Below are 23103 nucleotides of genomic sequence, written 5' to 3'. Positions count from 1 at the left end.
TTAATTTCGGCTACTTCTACATTGGTTGTTTTACAATTTTAGTGTTGTAATAATTATTTAATAAGTGGTGCCTCCATTTTCAAATAACGATTGAGATCGTGGTTGGCTAAAATGACACGATTGTGCGCACAATTATTTTACCTTATATTTAAAATAAAACTTTTTAATTATTAATTTTGATATCCATCTTGTTAATAAAATTTAAAACGGAAAATTAGAAAAATAACCAATTTAAACATTTGACATTGCTAATTAATAATCAACGTTTGGTAAATTTTAAGTAAATAACCTAAATATGACGTGACCTAATATATGGAGGTGACTATTTATTTAAAATCTACGAAATGGTTATTTATCTAAGATTTATTTAACGGCTAATTAGCAATGTCAAACATTTAATTGCCTATTTTCCTAATGGACCGAATTTAAAATCGCCAAATGAATGGGTTTACAACAACTATTCCCCATCAATAATGAGTTGTTGGGTACAACAACTCTTCCTAGTTCATCAGGATGAGTTACGTTACAGGATACATCAAATATTCGCTGTCCATATCCCATTTTATTTTGTTGAAGCTCAAAAACACAAAACTCTATAATAAAAAAATGGAAATTCCGTGTTAGATGGAATGAATAAGATTCTATTTGAAATGCGAGAAATCGGGACACATGTACACATGTAACAGAGTACAGGACAGGCTGAGCAATATGTTGTAAAAAAAAAAAAAAAAAAGAAAAAAAAAAAGAAAGATATAGATTAGAGAAATCTTGATGAAAAAATTTAAAGAGATTTAGAAAAAATCTTGATGATATAAATTTTGAGGCTACCGAGTCACTTTTCCGTCGGTGCTCGAGAGGATCACAACACTCGTTAGCTTAAGAGGGCTGTAAGAAAAGTGATGAGGAAAGATTCTGGGATTGACCTTACTCGTGAGCAAGTATAACTATTATACAATGGTATGAAAAGAAGTCGTGAGCTTTTTATGATCTGATTGCTATCTGATAGTGTTTGTCGTTTTTCTCAATTACAGTGATCAGAAACAGCACTCATACATTACAGACCCAAACTATATCACTGAAATATATAAGTGGAAAGGACAAGATAGAGACACACGCACATTCACTGAATGCAATAGCGTACACGCTCGAAAACGTAGAATAATGATCGATGAGTAAAAAACAAACCACATTCACATAACGCAATATTGTAACCCATAATAATAATGATCAATGCGTATAAAACAAACCATGACATACTCTCTCTTTTATGGTGGCTAACTAGCACGATGTCGTATTAGAGTTTCTCAAATGAAAATGTATATAAAAGACGTTCGGTGATCTTACGCATAGACGGTCTTCAACACATGTAGTATTTTTCAAAAACATTGAATCAGATGAAATATCATTGCCAAGATGTCTCAACAAGAAGCAAAGCATGTTGAGAGACATCTTGCCATTAAGTTTGCCGCTAAAAAAATATGATATTACCATACCTACCTAACATAGAGTTCCCTGAATTATCTATGGTTTGTGTCAAATGTTATTAGTCAATAATTATTTTTTTGGTAGTTTAAAAATTCTTTAGAGTTTTCTAGTATATAATGTTTTGTAGAAAGAATGTATGCAATCTATTAGAAAAACGTATGGAGCGAAATTGATTTTTCAATCTTCATTGATCTGTATATTATAGCTTGCAGTTAGGTGTTGCGATTTTTACGCGCGCAAGTGCACGTGTCGCTCAAGTAATATAGTGAATTAAGTACGAGTATCGATCCCACGAGGAACAAGCTTAATTAACAAACAAATCAACTTGCACGAATTGAACTAAAGATGAGATGGAAATATGTCACAAATTATTGACAATTTCTAACGTAAATAAATAACAAAATACTCAATTAAAAGTTGTAAGCAGAAAGAGAGGCTAAGGACCAAGGCTTCACGGGTTTATTCAACGGTTTGGATACACGAATTTGACGCACAATCAATAATCAACTCACTACTCTTTGCTAACCATACTCACAGAATAATATTGCTAAATCTCTCTCGAGCATCTAACAACCTATGTCAAAATTAGGAAAATCTTCTCTTGATCTCAAACCCTAATAATGGCATGCATTAATAACAAGAGTATTCACACGATTCTATGACAACCTAACTATCTCTAGCCTAGGCATGCATCATAGTAATTTAAACCAAAACACTAACAACCTAATCTTTCTCAAGCATCAAGTTGAAGTATAAAATCATGAACAAGCTAGCTAATCTCGATCAAGCATTAAAAACAGATTTGAACTAAGCAAAGCAGTAGATAATGGAAATTGAACTTCAATATATTAAATCATATCCATAACCGAATCATAAACCCGCTACGCCATAGTCCTTAATGGAATTAGTTCATAGCGTAGCGAGAAAACAAAAGGAGAATGAGAAAATAGATATAAGAAACCATAATTAAAAACTCAATTGAAAATTAAAATACGGGAGTTCAAGAGTAAATGAGAAGAATAAAACTGTAATTGGCGCGAATTGATGAAGAACGACCCTCCTCTTTTTCTCCATCTCTCTCAAACACTAAGTGAAAACAATAAAAAAGAACTAAGATTCCTAGACAAGAGATTGAGAGGTGTATTTATAGGCCTAGGTCGAAATCCTTGGGTTTCTCTTAATTTTCGGAGCAGACTGGGTAATTAAAAGTGATCCAACGGCTCAGATCGACTTCAAATCCGCGTTTCCTCTTTTTTTGTCTCGGCGGACTTCGCGTTCCGCGCTTCATGCTCGGAGATCGATTTCGGCGATTTTCGGAACCTCGCGGCGCGAGGTCCTTGGGTCGCGCCGCGTGCTTTTTCTTCCTGCGTGCACCGTTTTTGTAACGGCCATAACTCCTAGCTCCGATGTCCGATTCTTGCAAATAAATATGCGTTGGAAAGCTAAGAGAGAGCTCTATCTATCATGGAATTGGATCATCCAAAATCTTTACTTCAAACTCTCAGAATTGTTCACAAGAGGACGCTGTATTTCGTCTTTGCTCTAACTTGGCGAAAAGTCTTCGAATCTTCTCAAAATTGCTCCATTACTTCACGTGATGCTCTACTAACCTCCTTAATACCTTATTGGCCTATGAAACCTACAAGTCTCTCAAAAACACACAAAAAACATCACAAATACTCGAGAACAAGCTTGGATTTAGTCGGGAAAATATGAGTTTTCCGCGTGATTAACGCACCTATCAAATATCCCCAAACTTAAACCGTTGCTTGTCCTCAAGCAACAAAACAAATAACACAAAATAAAACACACAAAAGAAGTTACCTACACTAAATTGGTAAATCTCAATGCTTTAAGTAAAATAACTGACTCATATTTGCCTCAATTTCAAACCTCTAGACTTACATCGACTCGGAAATCCATGGTTTTAAACTCTAAGTCAACTACCAAATGTAAAAGAATCCATACAAGCTCGTGTTAGCTCAAGCCGTTTGCAATGTCTTTTTGTCTCGATTAGCTTTCGATTCCCAAGTCTCGTAGCCTTTCCCAATCCTAATACACTACTACAAATTAGCATATTGGGTGCGGAAGGGTATTAGGTGCGACATGTCGCACCTAAGCCCATATTAGGTGCGACATGTCGCACCGGATACTCATCCGGATGACTAAAAATTTCGCTAATGTTTAGTGCTATTCGGTGCGACATTGTCGCACCTAATATGAATTTGTCGCACCTAATACCTTTAGGTGCGACATGTGTCGCACCTAATACCTTTAGGTGCGACATGTGTCGCACCCAATGAGTTTCAAATTTAAACTTTTCAGCCGAATCCCGCCGATTTTTTTTATCATATTGGGTGCGACATTGTCTCACCTAATATGATTATTAGGTGCGACAATGTCGCACCCAATATGAATTAGGGTTTTTAAACCCAAACTTCCTTCTTTTTCACTCATTCTCGCTCACTTTCTCTCTCACTCGATCTGTCTCTCTCTCTGCTCCTCGCCGCCGTCCCTCCCACCGCCGTCCCTCCCCGGTACGTCTCTCTCTGTCACCGTCTCTCTCTCACACACTCTCTCTCTCTCTCTCTCACCGTCTCACACTTTCTCTGCCAGTCAGCCGCCGCCGTCCATCCCTACCGCCGTCGCCGTCCCTCCCCGCCGCCGTGCCTCCCGCTGCCCCGCCATGCTGCTCTGCCCCACTGCCCCCTCCCGCGCACCGCTGCTCCGCCCCGCTGCCTCCTCCCGCGCCCCGCTGCTCCGCCCCGCTGCCCCTTCCCGCGCACCGCTGCCTCGCCCCACTGCCCCGTCCCGCCCCGCTGCACGTCGCCGTCCTGCCCCGCTGCACGTCCCGCGTCCAGCCCCGCCAGCCCCCGTCCCGCCCCGCTGCACGTCGTCGTCCAGCCGCTGCCCCGCCGTCCAGTTTTGTAATTTTTTTTAATTAAAAAAACGTATTAGGTGCGACATTGTCGCACCCGAAAATGTTGCACCTAAAGGTGTGACTATTAGGTGCGACATGTCGCACCTAATGCCTTTAGCGACGGGATATTAGGTGCGACTTTGTCGCACCTAATAAACTATTAGGTGCGACTATTGGGCTATTAGGTGCGACATACGTCGCACCAGATGACGATTTTTGTCCTAATGATATGCGACCACAAGAATCGATTCTTTGAATGATAGATTATTCGATTCGACACACCATAAGCCTTCTCTTCCAAATAAGTTGCCTCCGCGGCCACTGCTGCTTCCTCCTCGGCCACTGCCGCTACCGCTAGGACGATCACGATGAAACTCCACAGAACCTGGCGTTTCATTATCAGCCATTGCCGCTGATGTCGGCGTAGGGGAAGCCTGAGTATGCATCTGTGTAAACGAGAGCAGCTATCGCTGCATCTCTTCCATCTGCATATTTGTTGTGCCTCCATTTGAGCTTGTTGTGCTGCCAACTGAGCTTGCAACTCGGTATACAGTACTGGATCGGCACGTGACTGAGGTGACGAACCAGACGAGCTTTCAAGCTCGGAAATCATGGCCATAATTTACAAAAATAAAATAAAATAAAAAACATACCGAGGCTGAGAAGATAGTGGTCGGAGGTGGTCGTGGCGGAGGGATGGTGGTCGGAGGTGGTGGTGACGGAGAGATTGTGGTGGTGGCTCGCGGTGGTGGCTCGCGGTGGTGGCTCACGGTGGTGGCTCGCGGTGGTAGCTCGCGGTGGTGGCTCGCGGTGGTGGCTCGGAAAAGAGAACGCGAGGGAGATGGTGGTGGCTCGCGGTGGTGGCTCGGAAAAGAGAGAGCGAGGGAGATGGTGGTGGCTCACGGTGGTGGCTCGCGGTGGTGGCTCACGGAGGGAGGGAGGGAGGGATGGGTTTTCGGCTGTGACCAAATGAAGAAGACGAACCAGGAAATTGTGTTTTATAAACTAACCCTAGTAATTTGGTGCGACTAGTCGCACCTGATACTCAAATAGGTGCGACTAGTCGCACCTAAAAACACTATCAGGTGCGATTAGTCGCACCTGATAGTAAAAAAAAACTTAAAAATTAATTCCACAACAGACAAATGAAAAAATGAGGGGGAGAAGTTGAGCGCCGAATTTTTTTTGGACTTTCAGGTGCGACAAGTCGCACCTGAAAGATTTCAAAACTATTGGGTGCGACTAGTCGCACCCAATACCACTTAAAATCAGCGAAATTTTTTTCTTTACTGGAGCCCTTTGGGTGCGACAAGTCGCACATGATGCCCAATTAGGTGCGACTTGTCGCACCTAATGCCCCTCCGCACCAGAAAGGCTTATTTGTAGCAGTGATACATCATCCGAACAAAAACGAATCATCCTATTCTGTACAACCAAATAACCATTGAAACTCATCTTCCTCGTCACGCAAATCACCGACCCATCTTCCTTGGGCGTCGGAGCCTTCTCGCAGGCTTTTGCAATCCCGACCATGTAACAACCTCGAATCATGGTGTTCCACATGTAGGCGTTGGGGCTGTGAAGCCACAGGAAGATAGCGCGCGCGTGAACACCAATTTTTTCCCTCTGATTTTGAAATGCAGTTCATCTCTTTTTTTCCGGATTGTGAACCTAATTTCAACGGAAAAAACCACGAACAAGCCATAAACAAAAAAAATCATGTACAAACACACCCCTATGAGAAAATCGTTGTTAACTGTGAATTAAATCGGCTACAAACATACCTTTTCTCGTTGATTTCGTTAGTCATCGTCGTTCGTCCGATGATTCCAATTTTTTCCTCGTCTTCCTCTCTTTTTTTCTCTCGGCTTTTTTTTTTTGGGTAAACAAAATGAAGAAAAGTGGCGTGTTCAAATGGGTATCTTCGGTTAATCCACGGCCTTTCCTTGATTTCCGGGAATAGTTATGGCCGAATATTTTGGTTTAAATTATTTAATATTTAGTGTGTAACTGGGCGGGAATTATGTGGGGACATTTTGGTATTTTATTAGGCCGTAAATAAGTTGTTGTGGCTATTAACAGGAAATTAACAAAACGTTGACCAAATCCAAAATCTCAATAGCCGTGTGGCTATATAGCTATATAACCCAATAAAAAATCATTCAATCAATGTCTTGGCTTATCAAGATAATTATTTTTTCTTTTGTCAAGTATACTAATCAGACATGGGCATACGGTCGGATCGAATTAGAGTATAGTTGTTTTTTCTCTGAACGATATCATTTTATTATTTCTTTTTTGTGTCATTTATAGTCCTCTGCTTTTGTCGTGTGCTTACATGTCTTAGTTCGTTATGTTAATTACTCTGTGCGAGTATAAGAACCTTTAGAGTTGTAATCAATTCAATATCAATGAATCATTTTCGTTTGTTCATTGAGCCAAACACTATCTTTTTCGTTAAATGGTATCATAGTGTTCTTAGTTTTGCTCTGATTGGTGATCATTGTCTTCTCCGATCTGCAATTTCTCTCGCTCCGATCGCGGATCTTCGTCTTCTCCAATAGCTATGGATAACAACAATGCACCTCATAGTTTACTTCTCTCGTCCTAGCGATTCCGCTGATGTTTGATGTAAATTGATGAGTGCCTTTTATACGTACATATCGCTCTTTCTCGGACTTGAATCGAAGCGATTCCTTAGGTATTTGATGAGTTAAAACTATTTTGAGAGCAATAGATCAATTTCGTGGAGATTTGAAAACTTTTTAGACGAGTTAGAGCTGATCAAGAAACGTGACGCCTTCTTCTACATGATTTGAAATTCTGAAGTGACTATTCTGGATAAATTATCTCACCATTGGATAGATCTTTCTCTTAACTTTTCAACGCATATTTATTTGCTAAAATTGAACTTTCTCTTAGCTTTTCAACGCATATTTATTTGCTAAAATTGAACCTCAGAGCAAGAAGATATGACCAATACAAAATTGTTGCACGCTGCTCCAATATTCCGCGCACCGCGCGTAAGTCTAGTGTTGTTTTCACCGGTTTCTAGATTTTTATGCTTTTTTGACCCAATGATCTCATCTAAGGGTCCAAATAGCTCCGAAAATTACTCAAAACTCTATATATACGAATTTAGAATCTCAAAAACACATCTTTCTCTTTGTTCACTATTACAAAACTGTTTATCAACTATAATTTTTTTTAATTAGAAGACTACGTTTTGATCTTAAAATGGAGTCTATTAAAGTAGACTACAGTCATCAAATTTATAGAGTTTGTTAGACTCTATTCAAATTTAAAATTATAGTGAGCAGCTTTATATCCACTACAGTCAATATAAAAAATTAGTGGATGAAACTTCTAAAATAAAAGTGAAAATTTCATAGAGGAAATTTCCATCCTATATTAAAAACATTTAGATGACATCCTCAGCCCCAAATCGAGATTGCCTTCTCTCTCTCCTCTCATCTCATATCTCTTTATCTCTCTTCACATAATATGCTCGTGCCGTCGACCACCGTCGCCTGCCCTTTCTGTCGTCCTCACTAAAAACGCGGTCCTCCACCGTCCTGTTAACAAACTTCCTTTTATCTTCGCTCTTCTTTGTCTTCTTCGACAAACAGTTCCGATCTATTGGACCAAGTCTTTGAGAGAGAGAGAGAGAGAGAGAGAGAGAGAGAGAGAGAGAGAGATGCAGAATAATTGAAAATGAAGGCATGAAATATAACCGGACCTCGCCTAAGGTTAGGAAAATAAAACTCCCTGCTTTTCTTCTTTGAGTTTCATATAAAAATTCTAGAATTGAGGTTGATGAGTGCATTTCATATGTACAAATCGCTCATTTTCAGGCTTGAATCGAAGTGAATATTTAAGCATTTTTTAATATCTTTTTGCATATTTCTTAGATTTAATAGGTCTTTCATGAGCTTAAAGGGTTTTTAGGGCAATGAAACAATTTTTTGGGATGATTTGAAGACTTTTCAGACGAGTTAGAGCTAACCAAGAAACATGACGTCTTCTTCTGCATGATTTGAGATTTTGAAGTGAAGATTCTGAATGAATCTTTTCACAATTGGATAGAGTTTTTTTCTTAACTTTCCAAAGCATGTTTATTTGCAAAAATCGGGCATCGGAGTAAGTAGTTACGGACGATTCAAGTCAGTGCGCAGCTTGACTTTCATAGCGCCGCGCTGAAATCCTGACACAGAGCGCGCCAAAACATGGCCATCAGCGCGCCGCGGTGCCCAAAAATCACTCTTTTCGTCAATTCCTCAATTTTTAAGTGTTTTCAACCCAAGTTCTCATCCAAGGGTTCGAATAGCTCTGAAAATCACCCTAAACCCTAATTAACAAATTTAAGACCTCAAAAACACGTCTTTTCTTTATATTTAGGTTTTCATTAGTGTTTGGCTAGTTTTGGAGGAAAAAAATGGATTCTCAATAGAATTGACAGCCGAACGGGTTCTTCTTCTCCAAATTCATTCATTCTTTTCTCTTCTCCGAATCCATAAGAGTAGATTTTGTTGTTCGATCTCGAAATCTCTGACCTAGTTAGTTATGTTGAAGTCATTACCCCGCTTTTCTTTTTATTGAAAACTCATGATTAATCTTGCTTTTGTTTCATTTAATTTCGTTATTCGTACCAAACAACATCCATTTGTAGTCTTTGTGGGTTCGACATTCGATACTTCCATATCTATATTACCGGGCTAGATTTACTTTAGCAATTGAAATAATTTGTTTTTGCAATTTGTTTTATTTTTGTTTTCTAATTTTCGTGTCACTCTCTCTCTTGAAGGTGCATGTGAAAAGACTGTTCTTCAAAGCTTGTTCCAATCAATCCTGCGATAGAAAAAACTTGCAAAAAAAATCGAAAAAAGTCTGAGGAACAAGCGATAGGAGACCAAGGCAACAACTTCGCGAACGTTGTGCCGAAAACCTTCTTCGAGTATGGGTTATCATTGGCCAACGCAACGCAAACAGCCATCGTACTCCCGGTCGTTGGAGGGAACCAAAACTTTGAGATCAAGACGGGCATGATCCATATGGTTCAACAATCTTAATTCGCGGGATTGCCCACCGAAGACCCTCAAGATCATTTCACCAATTTTGTGGAGATAAGAAACACGTTCAAACTTCACAACGTCTCCGACGAAGCCATCCGCCTCCGCCTCTTTCCGTTCTTTCTATGGGACTGCGGCAAATCTTGGGTCTACTCACTCCCACTGGGCTCCATCATGTCATGGGTGGACTTGCGCACGGAGTTCATCTCCAAGTTCTTCCCCTTCGAAAAGATGCACCGGAGATGCAACGAGATCCACTCATTCGCGTAATAAGATGGAAAATCTTGTTGGAAAAACATGTTGGTATCAGACACGAACAATCTCTTTGATACCTATTGTTGAGAAATAATGTGATGGTATCGGACACGAACGATCGCTCCGACACCGATCGATGGATAAATTACTTTTCCATGTATTAAATACGAACAATTGTCTCAATACTTCTTATTGGGTAACCAATCTCTTAACCCTACAATTTGTTTGTAAATGCAGAATATAAGAAAACGCGAACAATCGCTAATCTTTAACGTAAACTATAATTACCAAGATATTCAAAATTATTCAACAACAACATGTCTAATATTAAGACAAGCACAATCAACACAAACCATATAAGAGGATTTAGTTATACATATCTTTCAACTCAGCTACAGATCCTCCACACTTCTAGCTTTTGGACCTCCTTACTTCTCGGACTCCTTGCTCTTTTATTTTCGGATCTCCAAACTCTCGGATTCTCGGTTGCTCGTCGGTTGATCAATAACGGAGTCTTCCAATATGTAATCTCCGGAAAGATAGAGACGTGTGGGTCAACTTTTTCCTCACTAATTACTTCAACAAGGTGTCAGAATAATTCTTTCTTTCTTTGGGAAGTGGCATGAACGAACTTTTTAACTCCGGAAAATAAAAACATAAATAAAAATATAAACATATATAATATTAAGGGTTTACTCGTGGATAAGGGCATTTACGTAATTGCACATAATTTTTACACACACGTGACGACCACCATGTGCCAAGATAACATAATTGTTAACACCAATATTGACGGAAGGATTAAATTTGTTAAAAAAAACAAAGTTCAAACATAGAAATAATCATTTTTTAGAGTTAGTGCATTCACTTGAAAAATGTGGCAAACTACATGGACAAGAGTAATATTTATTCAATTATAAAATAATAAATGTGCCAGAAAAAGTAATACATGATAAATACACTATTCTTATATTTCACCAAAAACAGTGTTGCGCATGAATCATGATTGACGAATTAAATATGATCACTTGCCGGTATGATGTCGTAATCGCGTACGTATATGCTCTATATATGTATGTTTATGTATCCAAATTCTTATATTATTTATCTAGCTGCTCTCTCTCTCTCTCTCTCTCTCTATTTTACTGAAAGCGACAAAAATGGCTGAAAAAGAGGACTCTCCAGTCATGAACGGCGGAGTTGGGGTCCATAGCTATAGCAAAAACTCCAACTTTCAGGTCGGATATATATATATATAATTTTTTTTTATCGCATCTATTTCTCAATTGGTTAAAGGGAAGTTTATGATGTTATACTAATCAAACGAATTATGAATGTCTAAATAAATTGTGTTTAAAGGCATGTAAAAAAACCTTATCTAATTAGATAACTAAAAAGTTACACTGTGATTTATTTAAGGCCCTTTCAAAAGTCTTTTTTATTGGAAGTCCAAATCGCTACAAGAACACTAATTAATAATAATATTCTTACAATAATATTGTGATAGAGAGAGAACGTGAACAATGCAAAAGAAATGATGCGCAAGGCTATTGAAGAGAAGCTAAACGTTGAGATGGTCATTTCATCATCACCAAACACATTTCGAATAGCTGATCTCGGCTGCGCTACTGGGCCTAACACATTCGTCGCAGTTCAGAACATAATCGATGCAGTCATACTCAAGTTTCAAACCACCCATCAGAGATCAGGAAGCCCTAAATTGTTATTGCCGGAGTTCCAAATCTTCTTTAACGACCAGACTGCGAATGATTTCAATGTGCTTTTCCAATCACTCCCTCCCGAGAGACCGTACTTTGCTGTTGGAGTGCCTGGTTCCTTCCACGCTCGGTTGTTTCCGAGTTCATCTCTTCATTTTGTTCACTCTTCGTACGCAGTTCACATCCTTTCTAGAGTGCCAAAAGAGGTTTTGGATAGAGAATCCCCAGCTTGGAACCGAGGAAAAACACATCACTCAAATTCTCCGAAACGGGTTATTGAGGCATACGAAGCACAATACGCAAAGGACATGGAAAGATTTTTCGGAGCTCGAGCACAAGAAATCGTCCCTGGCGGATTGATGGCTATTTCCATTCCCATTCTTCCAACAGGAACAACCCATTCAGAAGCTCTATCCAACAAGTGCTTTGAACTTATAGGGTTCTGCCTTATGGACATGGTCAACCAGGTAATACAACTATTTTAATTCTATTTCCCAATCTTTTTACTAAGAAATCAACTTTGTACGTGCAATAAGATTTTCATACATTTATAAAAATAAAATAAAAATGGATCAGCCATACATAGACTTTAATAAATTAAGCGTTGATTTATTTTTTTTAATCTATACAAATTAGGCGTTGATGCTTATGAAGCAAAATAGCCAAATTAAGTTTGTCCACTTACAAATTAGCTATAGTTTTAAAACTTTTAAATAATAGCCACTAGGAATAAAATTCAGTAAAATCTAAATAGTTTTCAAATTAAAAAGGAAAAAGAATTCAGACGGTATTGTATAAAATATGATTATTTGTAAAAATGTGTTTTTATTGTTTTTTTTATGTATTTTTATTTATTTTCAGAGTAATCGTTTATAAAAAAAACAACAACTAATGTTTATTTTTTTAATAAAATAAAAAACATGTGTTTACTGTATTTTTCATTTTTATGAAAAATACAATTGAGTACTACTATAACGTTTTGAAAGTGACTTATGAATTTGGAAAGTCAGTAAAAAAAATTATAGAATAGTTACAAGATTACTATTGAAAAATAAAGTAAAGAAAATGATAGAATAGTTACAAGATTACTATTGAAAAATAAAGTAAAGAAAATGATAGAATAGTAAAATTATCTAATAAAGAATTGCCTAAAATAATAAAAATGGCTTTATAATGAAAGTTTGGCTATATCTTAATTGGGTTAGTTTTAGTGGCCTAGTTCGACAATTTCTCGTATTTAAATAAAACTCCCCTACAGTTTTGCTTGGATTTTTTTTTTTTTTTTTTTTTTTTTTTGAGAAATTGGGTCCTTCCAAAATTAGGGTCCTGAAATGAATTGTTGTTGCCAAATGCGGTCAACGATGCTAGATAATATATATATATATATATATGCGCGCGCGTTTTTGTGTGTGCGTTGTCATATTTATTTTAACATATCATATGATAGCTGTAATCAAATATACGTCAACCCTTTATCTTCAAATATTGGTTATTGTAAAACCAAATATGGTATATATATATATATATATATATATATATATATATATATATATATATATATATATATATATGCGCGCGTGAGTGCGTTGTCATATTTATTTTAACAAATCATATAATAGCTGTTATCAAATGTCAACCCTTTATCTTCAAATATTGGTTATTATAAAACCAACTACTTGATACATAATTACACACACGTAAAGTATATACAATGTTACATATATATTACACGATCATATTTCCCTTAATTATGTCATATAATAGTTGGAGTACATTGTTATACCATTTAGCTTGTAAAAGCACAATTATATAGTGCCCATATATATATTTGAAAAGTGTCCATTCATTTTAGTGTCATATAATAGTTGGAGTACATTGTTATACCATTTAGCTTGTAAAAGCACAATTATATAGTGCCCATATATATTTGAAAAGTGTCCATTAATTTTAGTGTCATATAATAGTTGGAGTACATTGTTATACCATTTAGCTTGTAAAAGCACAACTATATAGTGCCCATATATATTTGAAAAGTGTCCATTCATTTTAGTGGCACAAGTTGCACCACAAAAATGTAAAGTATTTAAAATGAAAATGATAATTACATCAGTACTCCTTTTTTTAAAAAAATTACATGATTACTATATTAATTTTTCTTACGAACAGGGAAAGATAAATATAGATAGGGTGGACTCCTTCAACTTGCCACTATATTTTGGCTATCGTGAAGAAATCGAGACAATTGTGAAGCAAAACGGAAGTTTCATCATAGAAATGACGGAGATCTTTCCACAAGCGAAGCCCCCACTTGAAGCAATATCGTCTCTTTTGAGAGCTGCCTTTGAAGGAATTCTGAAGAACCATTTCGGGGACGAGATAATGGATGAGCTATTTGATTTAGTACAAGAAAGGGCTGAAAAATGTGCATTCTCCATCTGTGAATCAGCAAATGCAATCAATTTGTTTTTGTTGCTCAAGCGCGCTTAGAAAATGGACATCTGCAAAAAAAAAAAAGGATAAGTTGAATCGATGAAAAGTGTTTAGAAATGAAATAAATGTATAATAATATCTCCGATTCTGGATTGCTCATTGTAATCAGTTTTATTTAAAAGTTTATACCATTCATAATGAAACAAATTTATAAGCAACGAAGCAACATTAAGCTTATTATTTGCTAAATAGCCAACGTTATGTTAATTATATAGTTAATTAACCATTGATTCTATTAACTGTATTTAAATTGACAATTTTGTCCAAATAACTTAATTAATAGGCGTAAATTATTTGGACAAAATTGTCAATTTAATTGTAGTTAATAATATCAATACCTAATTAATTATAATTAATCAAACATTAGCTATTATACAAATTTAAAGTTTCCATACTATGTGAAGGTGGAGGTCGAAAAATGCTCTATCTTTCCTTCATGTTCATCTAAAACAAAACGTTATTACACAAACCGGATCACGCTATGTGAATTGAGTGACCCGCTCTGATACTAATTGAAATGACTAAACGTGTTATAAGATGGTTGTTCAATTAGTGGGTGTATCAACTTGTTGAACAACTTATTGTTAATATATGCGTGATTACATAAATAAACAATAAAACAATCAATCTCAGGCAGAAATTAATAAAGGATACATGGAATCGGTAACCATGTTTGATGATAAAGTAGATACTCAGGGAGACTGATATGTCTGGTGATGAAAATCAATCCACTATATCTCAATCAAAGTTACAAAGAACATAGGTTTGCAGGCTTACTCTCAAATGCATGTCTTCTTTGATTCTCCAATAGATTGCAATCTAATGTCCCCTTAGATAAGAGAGTCCCTCTCTTTTCCATGCAATCATTTCGCAAAGATTGACACATCACATTGATGAAAAACACAGCACTCACAAACTCTGCACAAATAAAGTATATCAATACCAAGCACTTCAAAGTTGTTGTCGATGAAGATCTCAAGAGTAGAGAGACAAGTTCAAGAAAAAGGTTAGCGTGAATTGACCAAACAGAAAATTGATTGACCTAATTGTAGCCTTATAAGAGTTTAGTTAGGTTAACACCAAATCTGCGCAAATCTATTATTTTCGAAAACTTAATATCCAAGAATATCTATTCATTCTGTTCAATTCGTGCGGGAGGACATGTGACTTTTAGTGGCCCGAGTTTTAAACAACTTCTTGCAGCTTATTTTGAACAACTTTAAAAATTTATTTTGCCAAACATAAACCATGTTGCTAAGTATTCAACGTCATGGGTATCTGTTTCATTCTGCCTTCAACAAATTTTTATCAGTACAAGAACTCATGGAATTATTTTTGTTTATTGCAAAAAAAAAATAGTATCCAAGTATGGATTATGGTTACAGATCGTAGTACATATATAAGGAAGGCTTCTTTCTATTTTTATTTTTATATTTTTTAATAAAATCAGGAAATAGAAGCTCTAAATCGACAAGGTTTGGCGTGTTTATCCGGGATTATTAGAGCCCAATGCGTGTATGGTAAATTTAGACGCGTTTGAGTAACACGAATAGGCCAACTGATTCACAACTATCAGCGAGGGTCTCCGAGTCGTTGAATTTCTTGGCGAGTCTCAAGTCAAAGAGCTCATCGGAAATCTCATCTCCAAAATGCTCTTTGATCGTTCCTTCCATGCCAGCACGTAAAGTTGAAGACATCACTTCCGCTTCAGCCTTTTGATGTGATATGTTCACCGCCGATTCTATGCTGAATAGTCCGTTTCTACGAACACTCGATTCCACTTCTTCAAGCGACGCAAAATATTGTGCCACATTGTACGAGTCTATTTTTTCTTCGTCGATCTTACCATGATAGCACAAAAAAAAAATTACATATACACATATATCTACTTATCGTAAATAATCACATATTTTTTAGCTAGACAAAAATGAATGAATAAGACGCATGTTTCGCTATGGAAAACATAACAAAGACAAAACATATAAATCATCATATCATATATTATTCTATAGTGCTATTTTATACGGTCCATTAGGAAAATAGCCAATTTAAACGTTTGACATTGATAAATAATCAACGTTTGGTAAATTTTAAGTAAATAGTCACTTTCAGACGTAAATCTTAGCTAAATAGCCATTTTCATATGCGAAGCGTTGGCTATTTACCTAAAATTTACGTGTGAAAGTGTCTATCTATCTAAGATTTACTAAACGTTGGCTATTTAGTAATGTCAAACGTTTAAGTTGGCTATTTTTCTAATTTTCTGATTGTATATACTTGTTATTTTTTTTAATACCTCCGCGGTCATATCAAGTAAGGCAGATTCTAGCTGTTCAAATGCATAGTTGACGAAGGCTTTCGAGTGAGGCGCTCCATTTGTACGTCCCGGGAGGATAAGCGCCAATAAGCCTCCTTTGACTATCTCGTGGGCTCGAAGTTTCAAAAACTTTCCCAAGTCCTCGGAAAATTGATCTGCAAAGGCCTCGGCCACCTCAGCCCTAGAATTGGAATAGTGAACCCGTCCTTTGTTCCAAGACGGAGAACGCTTGTCCAGCACTGCCTCGGGAATTCTAGAGAGCCACTGTGAAGCGCTCGAAGAGTGAACGAAATGGAGAGAATCACTTGGGAAGAGCCGGTCGTAGAAGGAACCGGGGACCCCCGCTGCAAAGTACCGTGATTCCGGGGGTATAGAGAGAAATAACTGGTTGAAGTCGTTCGACGCTTGGTCGCTGAAAAACACGTGGAAGTCTGGGAGGTTAGAAGCTTGTCCAGAGCTGTGAAACTTCCCTTCAAAGGCTTCGATTATGTTCTCCATCGCCAGAAGCGTGTTCGGTCCCACGGAGCAGCCCAAATCAGCTATGTTATAAGTTTTCGAAGGAGAGAAGTTTTGAATCTCAAATTTCTCATTGATGGACTTGTTGATCAGCTCCTTAGCAGCTTCAATAGCTTTTCTCTGCAGTTTTTATTATTTTATGAAAGAAGGAAATCATTGGTTTATGTTTATGAAATCGTTTGGAATAAAAAATACAAAATAAACAATTTATAGCATTATCTTTATTTTTCTTTACATGACTAGACATAGCAATATAGAAACTTCACTTCTAAGGCGCTTGACGCTGTATATCTATATACTATATTAGCCTGCATATATTTGTTTATGTAGCGTTGTTTATCAATTTCTGTCTTCACTAGATTATAGAGGAGTCCTTTTGCGGACTTTGTCTTACGATACTCTAGAGAGTTAACTAGTAACAATAAAAAGGTGGGAATTGATATATCCATGTATTATCATCTTTGGCGGGCATAATGGAATAAATTTTACTGTATATACCCTTAGTCCATTGTAACAACTAAATATGACTTAAATTGTAAATGATAGTATCTAAGAGATTTTAAGGGGTTGTTTGACCAGCTTTTCTTGTTTTTCACATAACGGACATTAAAATATAAATATAACGATTTGTTTAAGAAAAAAATGATTGGATTCTGATTTTGTAATTGTTTTTATGTTATGAGTGTAGTCGTGGATAGTCTTGAAACTGTTATGCAAGTGACAGTTTCTACAATTTTTGGAGCAATACAGTTTTGCAAGTAATGATTTTGTAAGATTAATTAGTCATTTTCAGAAAATAAAAAACGAATCTATGTTCTCATGTGTGAAATTCAACATCTAAACTACATTATGTTTAAAGTATCACTAAAACAAAATTTTGTTGTCAAAATAAGTATTCAAACTATTATGTAGTATTTTTAGGCATAAACTATCAATCATTATTATAATATTATTCGGTAATACCTGGAAGGAAGAGTTTTGGGCATAGCTATGAAATCCATTCCCACCATTCATAGGACGTACAGCCACTTGTGCTATTGTTCTTTTCACATTTTCCACCGACGTATCTACGTGTGCATGGAGAAACATTAAACTATTAGTATTAATACATGTATCACATTTATACATTAAACATAAACTGTGTGATACTTTCAGATCGAGATTACCACAATCTTTAGAGGATCTTTAATGTATATATTTGTTTAATTTTAGATACAGCTGTATATTTAATTAAAAAAAAATACCTCATGCAAACTTGAAAATCTATATAATATAAAAAAATTAGATCGAGATTACCACGATCTTTAGAGGATATTTGATGTATCTATTTCGTTAATTTTAGATACAACTATATATTTAATTAAAAAAATACCTCATGCAAACTTGAAAATATATATAATAATAAAAAAAAAAATTCTTAGAAGAACGATATGAAATAAAACAAGGTTTCAAATGCTGTTTTCGAGTCGTTTCGAGTCTTTTGTTTTACGAAAAATAGATATGCCGATAAAAACCGAACGAAAAAAATGTGAAAAAATGCAACTCATTTGCCGTTTTCAAATGCCGTTCATGAGAAATCGACGTGGCGATGGAAAACCGAACGAAAATAATGTTACATAATATATTTAAAATATATACATGTATATATATATATATATATATATATATATATATATATATTAATGTTTAAACTTGAAAATATATGATATGCAAGTTATAATATTTGTTTATCTACATGTACTAATTAAATATATCATTAATTTGATTAATTTAGTACTTTAACTTAATATATCTTAATAATTAAATTAGTTTTTAATGTTTTGACTATTTTTTAATCAGTTGATTTAATTTATTCATTTCATTGTGAATGGTTATTTGGTATAATTGTTTTGCTGATAAATTTCAATACATTTTAAAATACTTTAGTAAGTAATAAGTTGTACTATTTAATTATAAACAAATGTGTCACGTATTATATAAAACTCATTGTGTCATATATTATATCAGCCATGTGCGAGAGAGAAAATTGTCTACAATTAGTTGAAGTTGTACTTCTGGCGCAACTCACACTCCTTTAAAAAAATAGTTATTAAAATTTTATTAAAAGACCGAAATAAATTTAATTAATTATTTTAGTTCATTTAATTCAACTGAAATAAATTAAATTGAGGGATCGAGCTTCTCTTTCTCCATGACAGAAAGCGCACTCAAAATCTCTTCTTTAGGCACTTTTCTGGTTTTGGCAGCCTCTTTTAGCACTTTCAAACTCCTCGAAACTTCCTTAATCCCACAAACAATGAAAGATCAATTAATACTTGTTCACAATTTCGTTCAACTTTTGGAGTCGAAAGCTTGCCAAAACAATGAAACAGAATCGAAATCTGCCGCCATTAACTTCAGCAGTGAAAATTGGCATAAGACCAGAACATGCCATTATATTTCCTTTTCACTAACCTAGAAAATAGCATGCCCTAAGCTTTCTACTATTATTGCTTAAAAGGCTTTGCAAGTGACCAAACATAAATGTAAACATTTGATTTGTCAAATGCCCAGTTGCTCAGTGAGACTACACCAAACAAAGCTCATAAACCCTCTTAATTAAATATATGTAAGACACTGAAGCGCAAATAAAAGCAAGAAAAAAAAATCCTTACGTTGGTGGGCTGTGATTGTTGTTTGCTCGAGGTACTCTGTTCGTCCAATGACGCTCCAATTCTGTTCGCTCGCATCCGAAGTCTGTGGAAGCGAAGTGGATTGTGTGGGACTGAGCAAAAACTGGAGTGATTAAGGGATGTTTGGGAAGGATTAAGAAGTGCCCAGTTGGCTAAACACAGCTGCGAACTCGCGCTTTGTGAAACCATTGTTGCTGCTTCTGTAGAGTGATGGGTATTTTGTATGTACTATTAAGTTTAACTGAATCTGTTGTTCACCCCTTTCCAACTCCAATCTAGTGGATCAGATTTTTTCCCACAAATATATATAAATATTTTTTTTTCCTCCTGAGATCAGATAGCATGAACTTTTTTTTTTTCCCTAGTTTTTCATTGAAAGATTTCTTTTTTTTGGGTCTAAAAAATGAAGAAATATCAATATTAGACCTAATATTTGAAAAATATCCAAAATTAGACTTTTGACTCAAATTCGAACAAAAATACAATTTCAGCCCACATTTCCACCTTAAATCATTATATTTCATCCGAATTTACTGGAATTAATCAGAATTCATCCGAATTCATCGAAGTTCATTTTCAATCATTTTAAATCTTTGAAGTTCATCACAAAAAGGTGAGAAAATTTATTTATATAAGTATAATTTGTTTGCTAATTTTTTGTGTGTATGTTTGTCTATCTATTAGATTTATGGATCGAAAATGGAAAATTTGAAGAAGGATGCACACAAATGATAAACATATTGATAGACATTGTCTTTTGAGTTTTATGAAAATAATGTATGTAATTTATTAGAAATTATTGTTAATATATTATTGTATTTGTTATTTTTGTCAAAAAAAGCCTAGCCTTTAACTTTTGCATAAGGCCTCGATACATATCACACTCTTCTTTCCACCTGTACAAGACTTGCATAAAGTTGTGAAAATGACTAGCTTTTAAATAAAATAAAAAATTAGCTATTTCTTATTTTTATTCATTAGCCTAGTTTGGATGATACACCACCTTATCTACGAAATTAAATTAAATTTAAATATTATGAAAATCATTGGTTTAATGCATGTGAACATTATTAACTAGTATCAACATACATTAATTATATAATATTACATTATCCTAACTACTTAATAAAAATAAAATAAAATTAAAGTAATACATTTTTTTTTTCTTCTCATAATCAAATTTAGAAAAAAAAAATTATACTTTGTTTTATTATTTGAATCCAATATGTATAAAATCCAGCCACTAACTTATTTGACACATAATATTAAGATCTTAATTAGGTTAATAACTCTCAAAGTCATCTTAGATTTATTTTTGTTTATCTACATGCGTTTCAAGAGAACAAATAGACTAAATAATTCCAATGACTCGGCGGTGCACGCCGACTCCTCCAACTTCTTGAGCAGTCTAACGTCGAAGAGCTCATCTGAAATCTCCTTCCCAAAATGTCCTCTGATGGTTACTTCCAAGATGGCTCGTAGCGTGGAAGACATCACTGAAGGTGGTGGCTTTTCGTGTGCCATGTTTTCCATTATTTCAACACCGAAACATTTGTTTCGGCGGACAACCAATTCTACTTCTTCGAGTGATGCAAAATATTGTGCCGTCATGAAGGAATCTATTTTTCCATCAGCAATCTTACGCTGATAGAAAAAAAAAAAGGTCATTTTATTAGCTATATATTTTTTACGGGGAGCCAGAAACTAAAACTCAGGGGGATCAATAGTCACCTCAAAAAAAAAAAATTGCTAAATTTAAATTTAGAATAAAAGTTATGAATTTAATTTAGTTAATAAAATATTCAAAATGAGATTATTAATTTTAGCTAAGATAAAAGGATCCATTGGGTAAATAGCCACATTTACCGTTTGATGACATTGCTAAATAGTCAACGTATTGTAAATCTTAGATAAAGCTACTTTCATATATTTACAGATGTATATCTTAGGTAAATAAACACTTCCATTTATTATGTCATGTCATCTTTATCTTTATGGCTATTTACCTAAGATTTACAAAACGTTGATTATATAGCAATTCCAAACGTTTTAGTTGGCTATTTACCTCATTTTTTGAAAATAAAATTAATAACGTATGATATTTTCTAAATATATTTTACTACATAAAAAACCGATGAAACTTGTTCTTTAAATTCCGTGGCATACCTCATTAGCCATGTCCGTAAGGACAGATCCCAATTGCTCAAAAGCATGGTTGATGAAAGCTTCGGAATGAGGCGTCCGATTTTGGCGGCCTGGGATGATAATGGCCAAGAACCCTCCTCGGACAATCTCTTGGGCTCGTAGCTCTAGAAACTTTCCCAAGTCACTCGCAAATTGATCCGCAAAAGCTTTGATAACGCGAGACGTTGAATTCGAGTAGTGAACCTTCCAATTAGACGTTGGAGAGCAATCGAACACCTCATTTGGTATTCTAGAGAGCCAGTACTGCGACGCATATGAAGAGTGGACAAAATCGAGCGAATCTCTCGGGAACAATCGGTTGTAGTCGTGGAAGGGAGTGAAGCAAGTGGTTGAAGTCGTTAACGAATTGGTCGTTGAAAAACACGTGGAATTCGGGGAGGTTTGAAGCTTTTCCAGCGCTATGTAATTTTCCTCTCACTGCGTCGATTATGTTTTGCACCGCGAGAAGCGTGTTTGTCCCATCGGAGCAGCCCATATCGGCTATGCTATAAGTTTTCAATGATGAAAAGTTCTGGATATCTAAATTCTCCATGATTGACTTGTTGATCTGCTCCTTAGCAGCTTCTATAGCTTTTCTCTGCAGTTTTAAAATTGGATTGTGGTCATTAAATCTTAAATTCGTCACTAATAACAAACACGGATTTGGACTATTTTCTTAATTTTTTTTCATTTTTCAACTTGAACGTGGAGTGTTTAAATGTGCTATATGACTAACTGTCCCTTTATTCAATATAGGTTGATAAAATATTTATAGTGTATTTAAAATCTAAATAAAAGGTATTTTTAGCTGGTGATTAACAAGTTTTGTAACATGATTTTTTTTCAATTGTCTATTTTGCTATAAGGCCCTTAGTTTATGATGATTAGAACATTTTTTTTATAAAGAAAAAGACGGTTGTAACTAGCTAAATGATTACTCCCTTTTAAAATTATAATTCAACTATTCAAATATGAAAGAAATAGTTCAACTCATGCCTATGTTTTATAGTATGACACATACATCTTGTTTTTGTATGAGCTATTTTTTAAATTTTTAGATATTTCGGCTAAAATTTTAACGTTGAAAATTTAGATGTACTATATAACTAACTCTCTCTCTTTTTTTTTTTAGTTGCGTAATATGCATCATTAGATTTGTAATTTATTGTAATTTAAAAAATGTGAAGTTGCATGACCTGATAGGACGAGTTTCTGCTATAACTGTGAAATCCGTCCCCACTATTCATGGAACGTGTGGCCGGATCTTGTGCCATGTCGCTCTCCTAGTTGTCTTAACTGATTTCGCCAATATAATGGTAGATTCCATGATTTTTGTTTATTCACTAAACATGTTGGATCTGCAAATATCTCGCTGAAAATGACCACAAATATAAAAGTTACGTTCCGTATAATTTATAAAAAAAAAAATTGTTTATATATGAATTTTTTGTATGGTAAAATAAATATTTATGAAAAA

The 23103-nt window shown here is 35.4% G+C and overlaps 2 protein-coding genes and 1 pseudogene across 3 annotated transcripts; 1 reads left to right on the top strand and 2 right to left on the bottom strand.

Moving 5' to 3' along the window:
* Positions 1 to 10834: 10834 nt before the first annotated feature.
* Positions 10835 to 14099, top strand: LOC149384439 (loganic acid O-methyltransferase-like). Its single transcript, XM_089629197.1, has 3 exons — positions 10835 to 10967; positions 11237 to 11914; positions 13614 to 14099. Exons 1-3 carry the CDS (start codon positions 10890 to 10892, stop codon positions 13932 to 13934), a joined length of 1077 nt encoding a protein of 358 aa, XP_089485323.1. The 5' UTR covers positions 10835 to 10889; the 3' UTR covers positions 13935 to 14099.
* Positions 14100 to 15358: 1259 nt separating this feature from the next.
* On the bottom strand, positions 15359 to 19709 carry LOC149384438 (loganic acid O-methyltransferase-like). The gene is made up of 5 exons (XM_089629332.1): positions 19425 to 19709; positions 18978 to 19050; positions 17734 to 17837; positions 16234 to 16890; positions 15359 to 15784 (listed from the first exon to the last, which is right to left on the bottom strand). Exons 1-5 carry the CDS (start codon positions 19629 to 19631, stop codon positions 15464 to 15466), a joined length of 1362 nt encoding a protein of 453 aa, XP_089485458.1. The 5' UTR covers positions 19632 to 19709; the 3' UTR covers positions 15359 to 15463.
* Positions 19710 to 20683: 974 nt separating this feature from the next.
* LOC149384437 (loganic acid O-methyltransferase-like) lies at positions 20684 to 22892 on the bottom strand (annotated as a pseudogene). The gene is made up of 3 exons (XR_016301814.1): positions 22823 to 22892; positions 21609 to 22224; positions 20684 to 21086 (listed from the first exon to the last, which is right to left on the bottom strand). The product of XR_016301814.1 is annotated as a loganic acid O-methyltransferase-like (transcript).
* Positions 22893 to 23103: the final 211 nt, after the last annotated feature.

Source organism: Urtica dioica, chromosome 10 (assembly GCF_054948205.1).
Source record: "Urtica dioica subsp. dioica isolate 48M chromosome 10, U.dioica_male_clone48M_v1_H2, whole genome shotgun sequence".
Classification (NCBI taxonomy): Eukaryota; Viridiplantae; Streptophyta; class Magnoliopsida; order Rosales; family Urticaceae; genus Urtica; species Urtica dioica.
This window is presented reverse-complemented; position numbering and strand designations above follow the sequence as displayed.

Coding starts and splice junctions, on each gene's coding strand:
- LOC149384439 (XM_089629197.1), top strand. CDS start 10,890: ATGGCTGAAAAAGAGGACTCTCCAGTCATGAACGGCGGAGTTGGGGTC. Junction 10,968..11,236: donor GCAAAAACTCCAACTTTCAG/GTCGGATATATA, acceptor ATATTGTGATAG/AGAGAGAACGTGAACAATGC. Junction 11,915..13,613: donor TTATGGACATGGTCAACCAG/GTAATACAACTA, acceptor TCTTACGAACAG/GGAAAGATAAATATAGATAG.
- LOC149384438 (XM_089629332.1), bottom strand. CDS start 19,631: ATGGTTTCACAAAGCGCGAGTTCGCAGCTGTGTTTAGCCAACTGGGCA. Junction 19,051..19,424: donor AACAATCACAGCCCACCAAC/GTAAGGATTTTT, acceptor TGTGGGATTAAG/GAAGTTTCGAGGAGTTTGAA. Junction 15,785..16,233: donor TACTTGATATGACCGCGGAG/GTATTAAAAAAA, acceptor TTGTGCTATCAT/GGTAAGATCGACGAAGAAAA.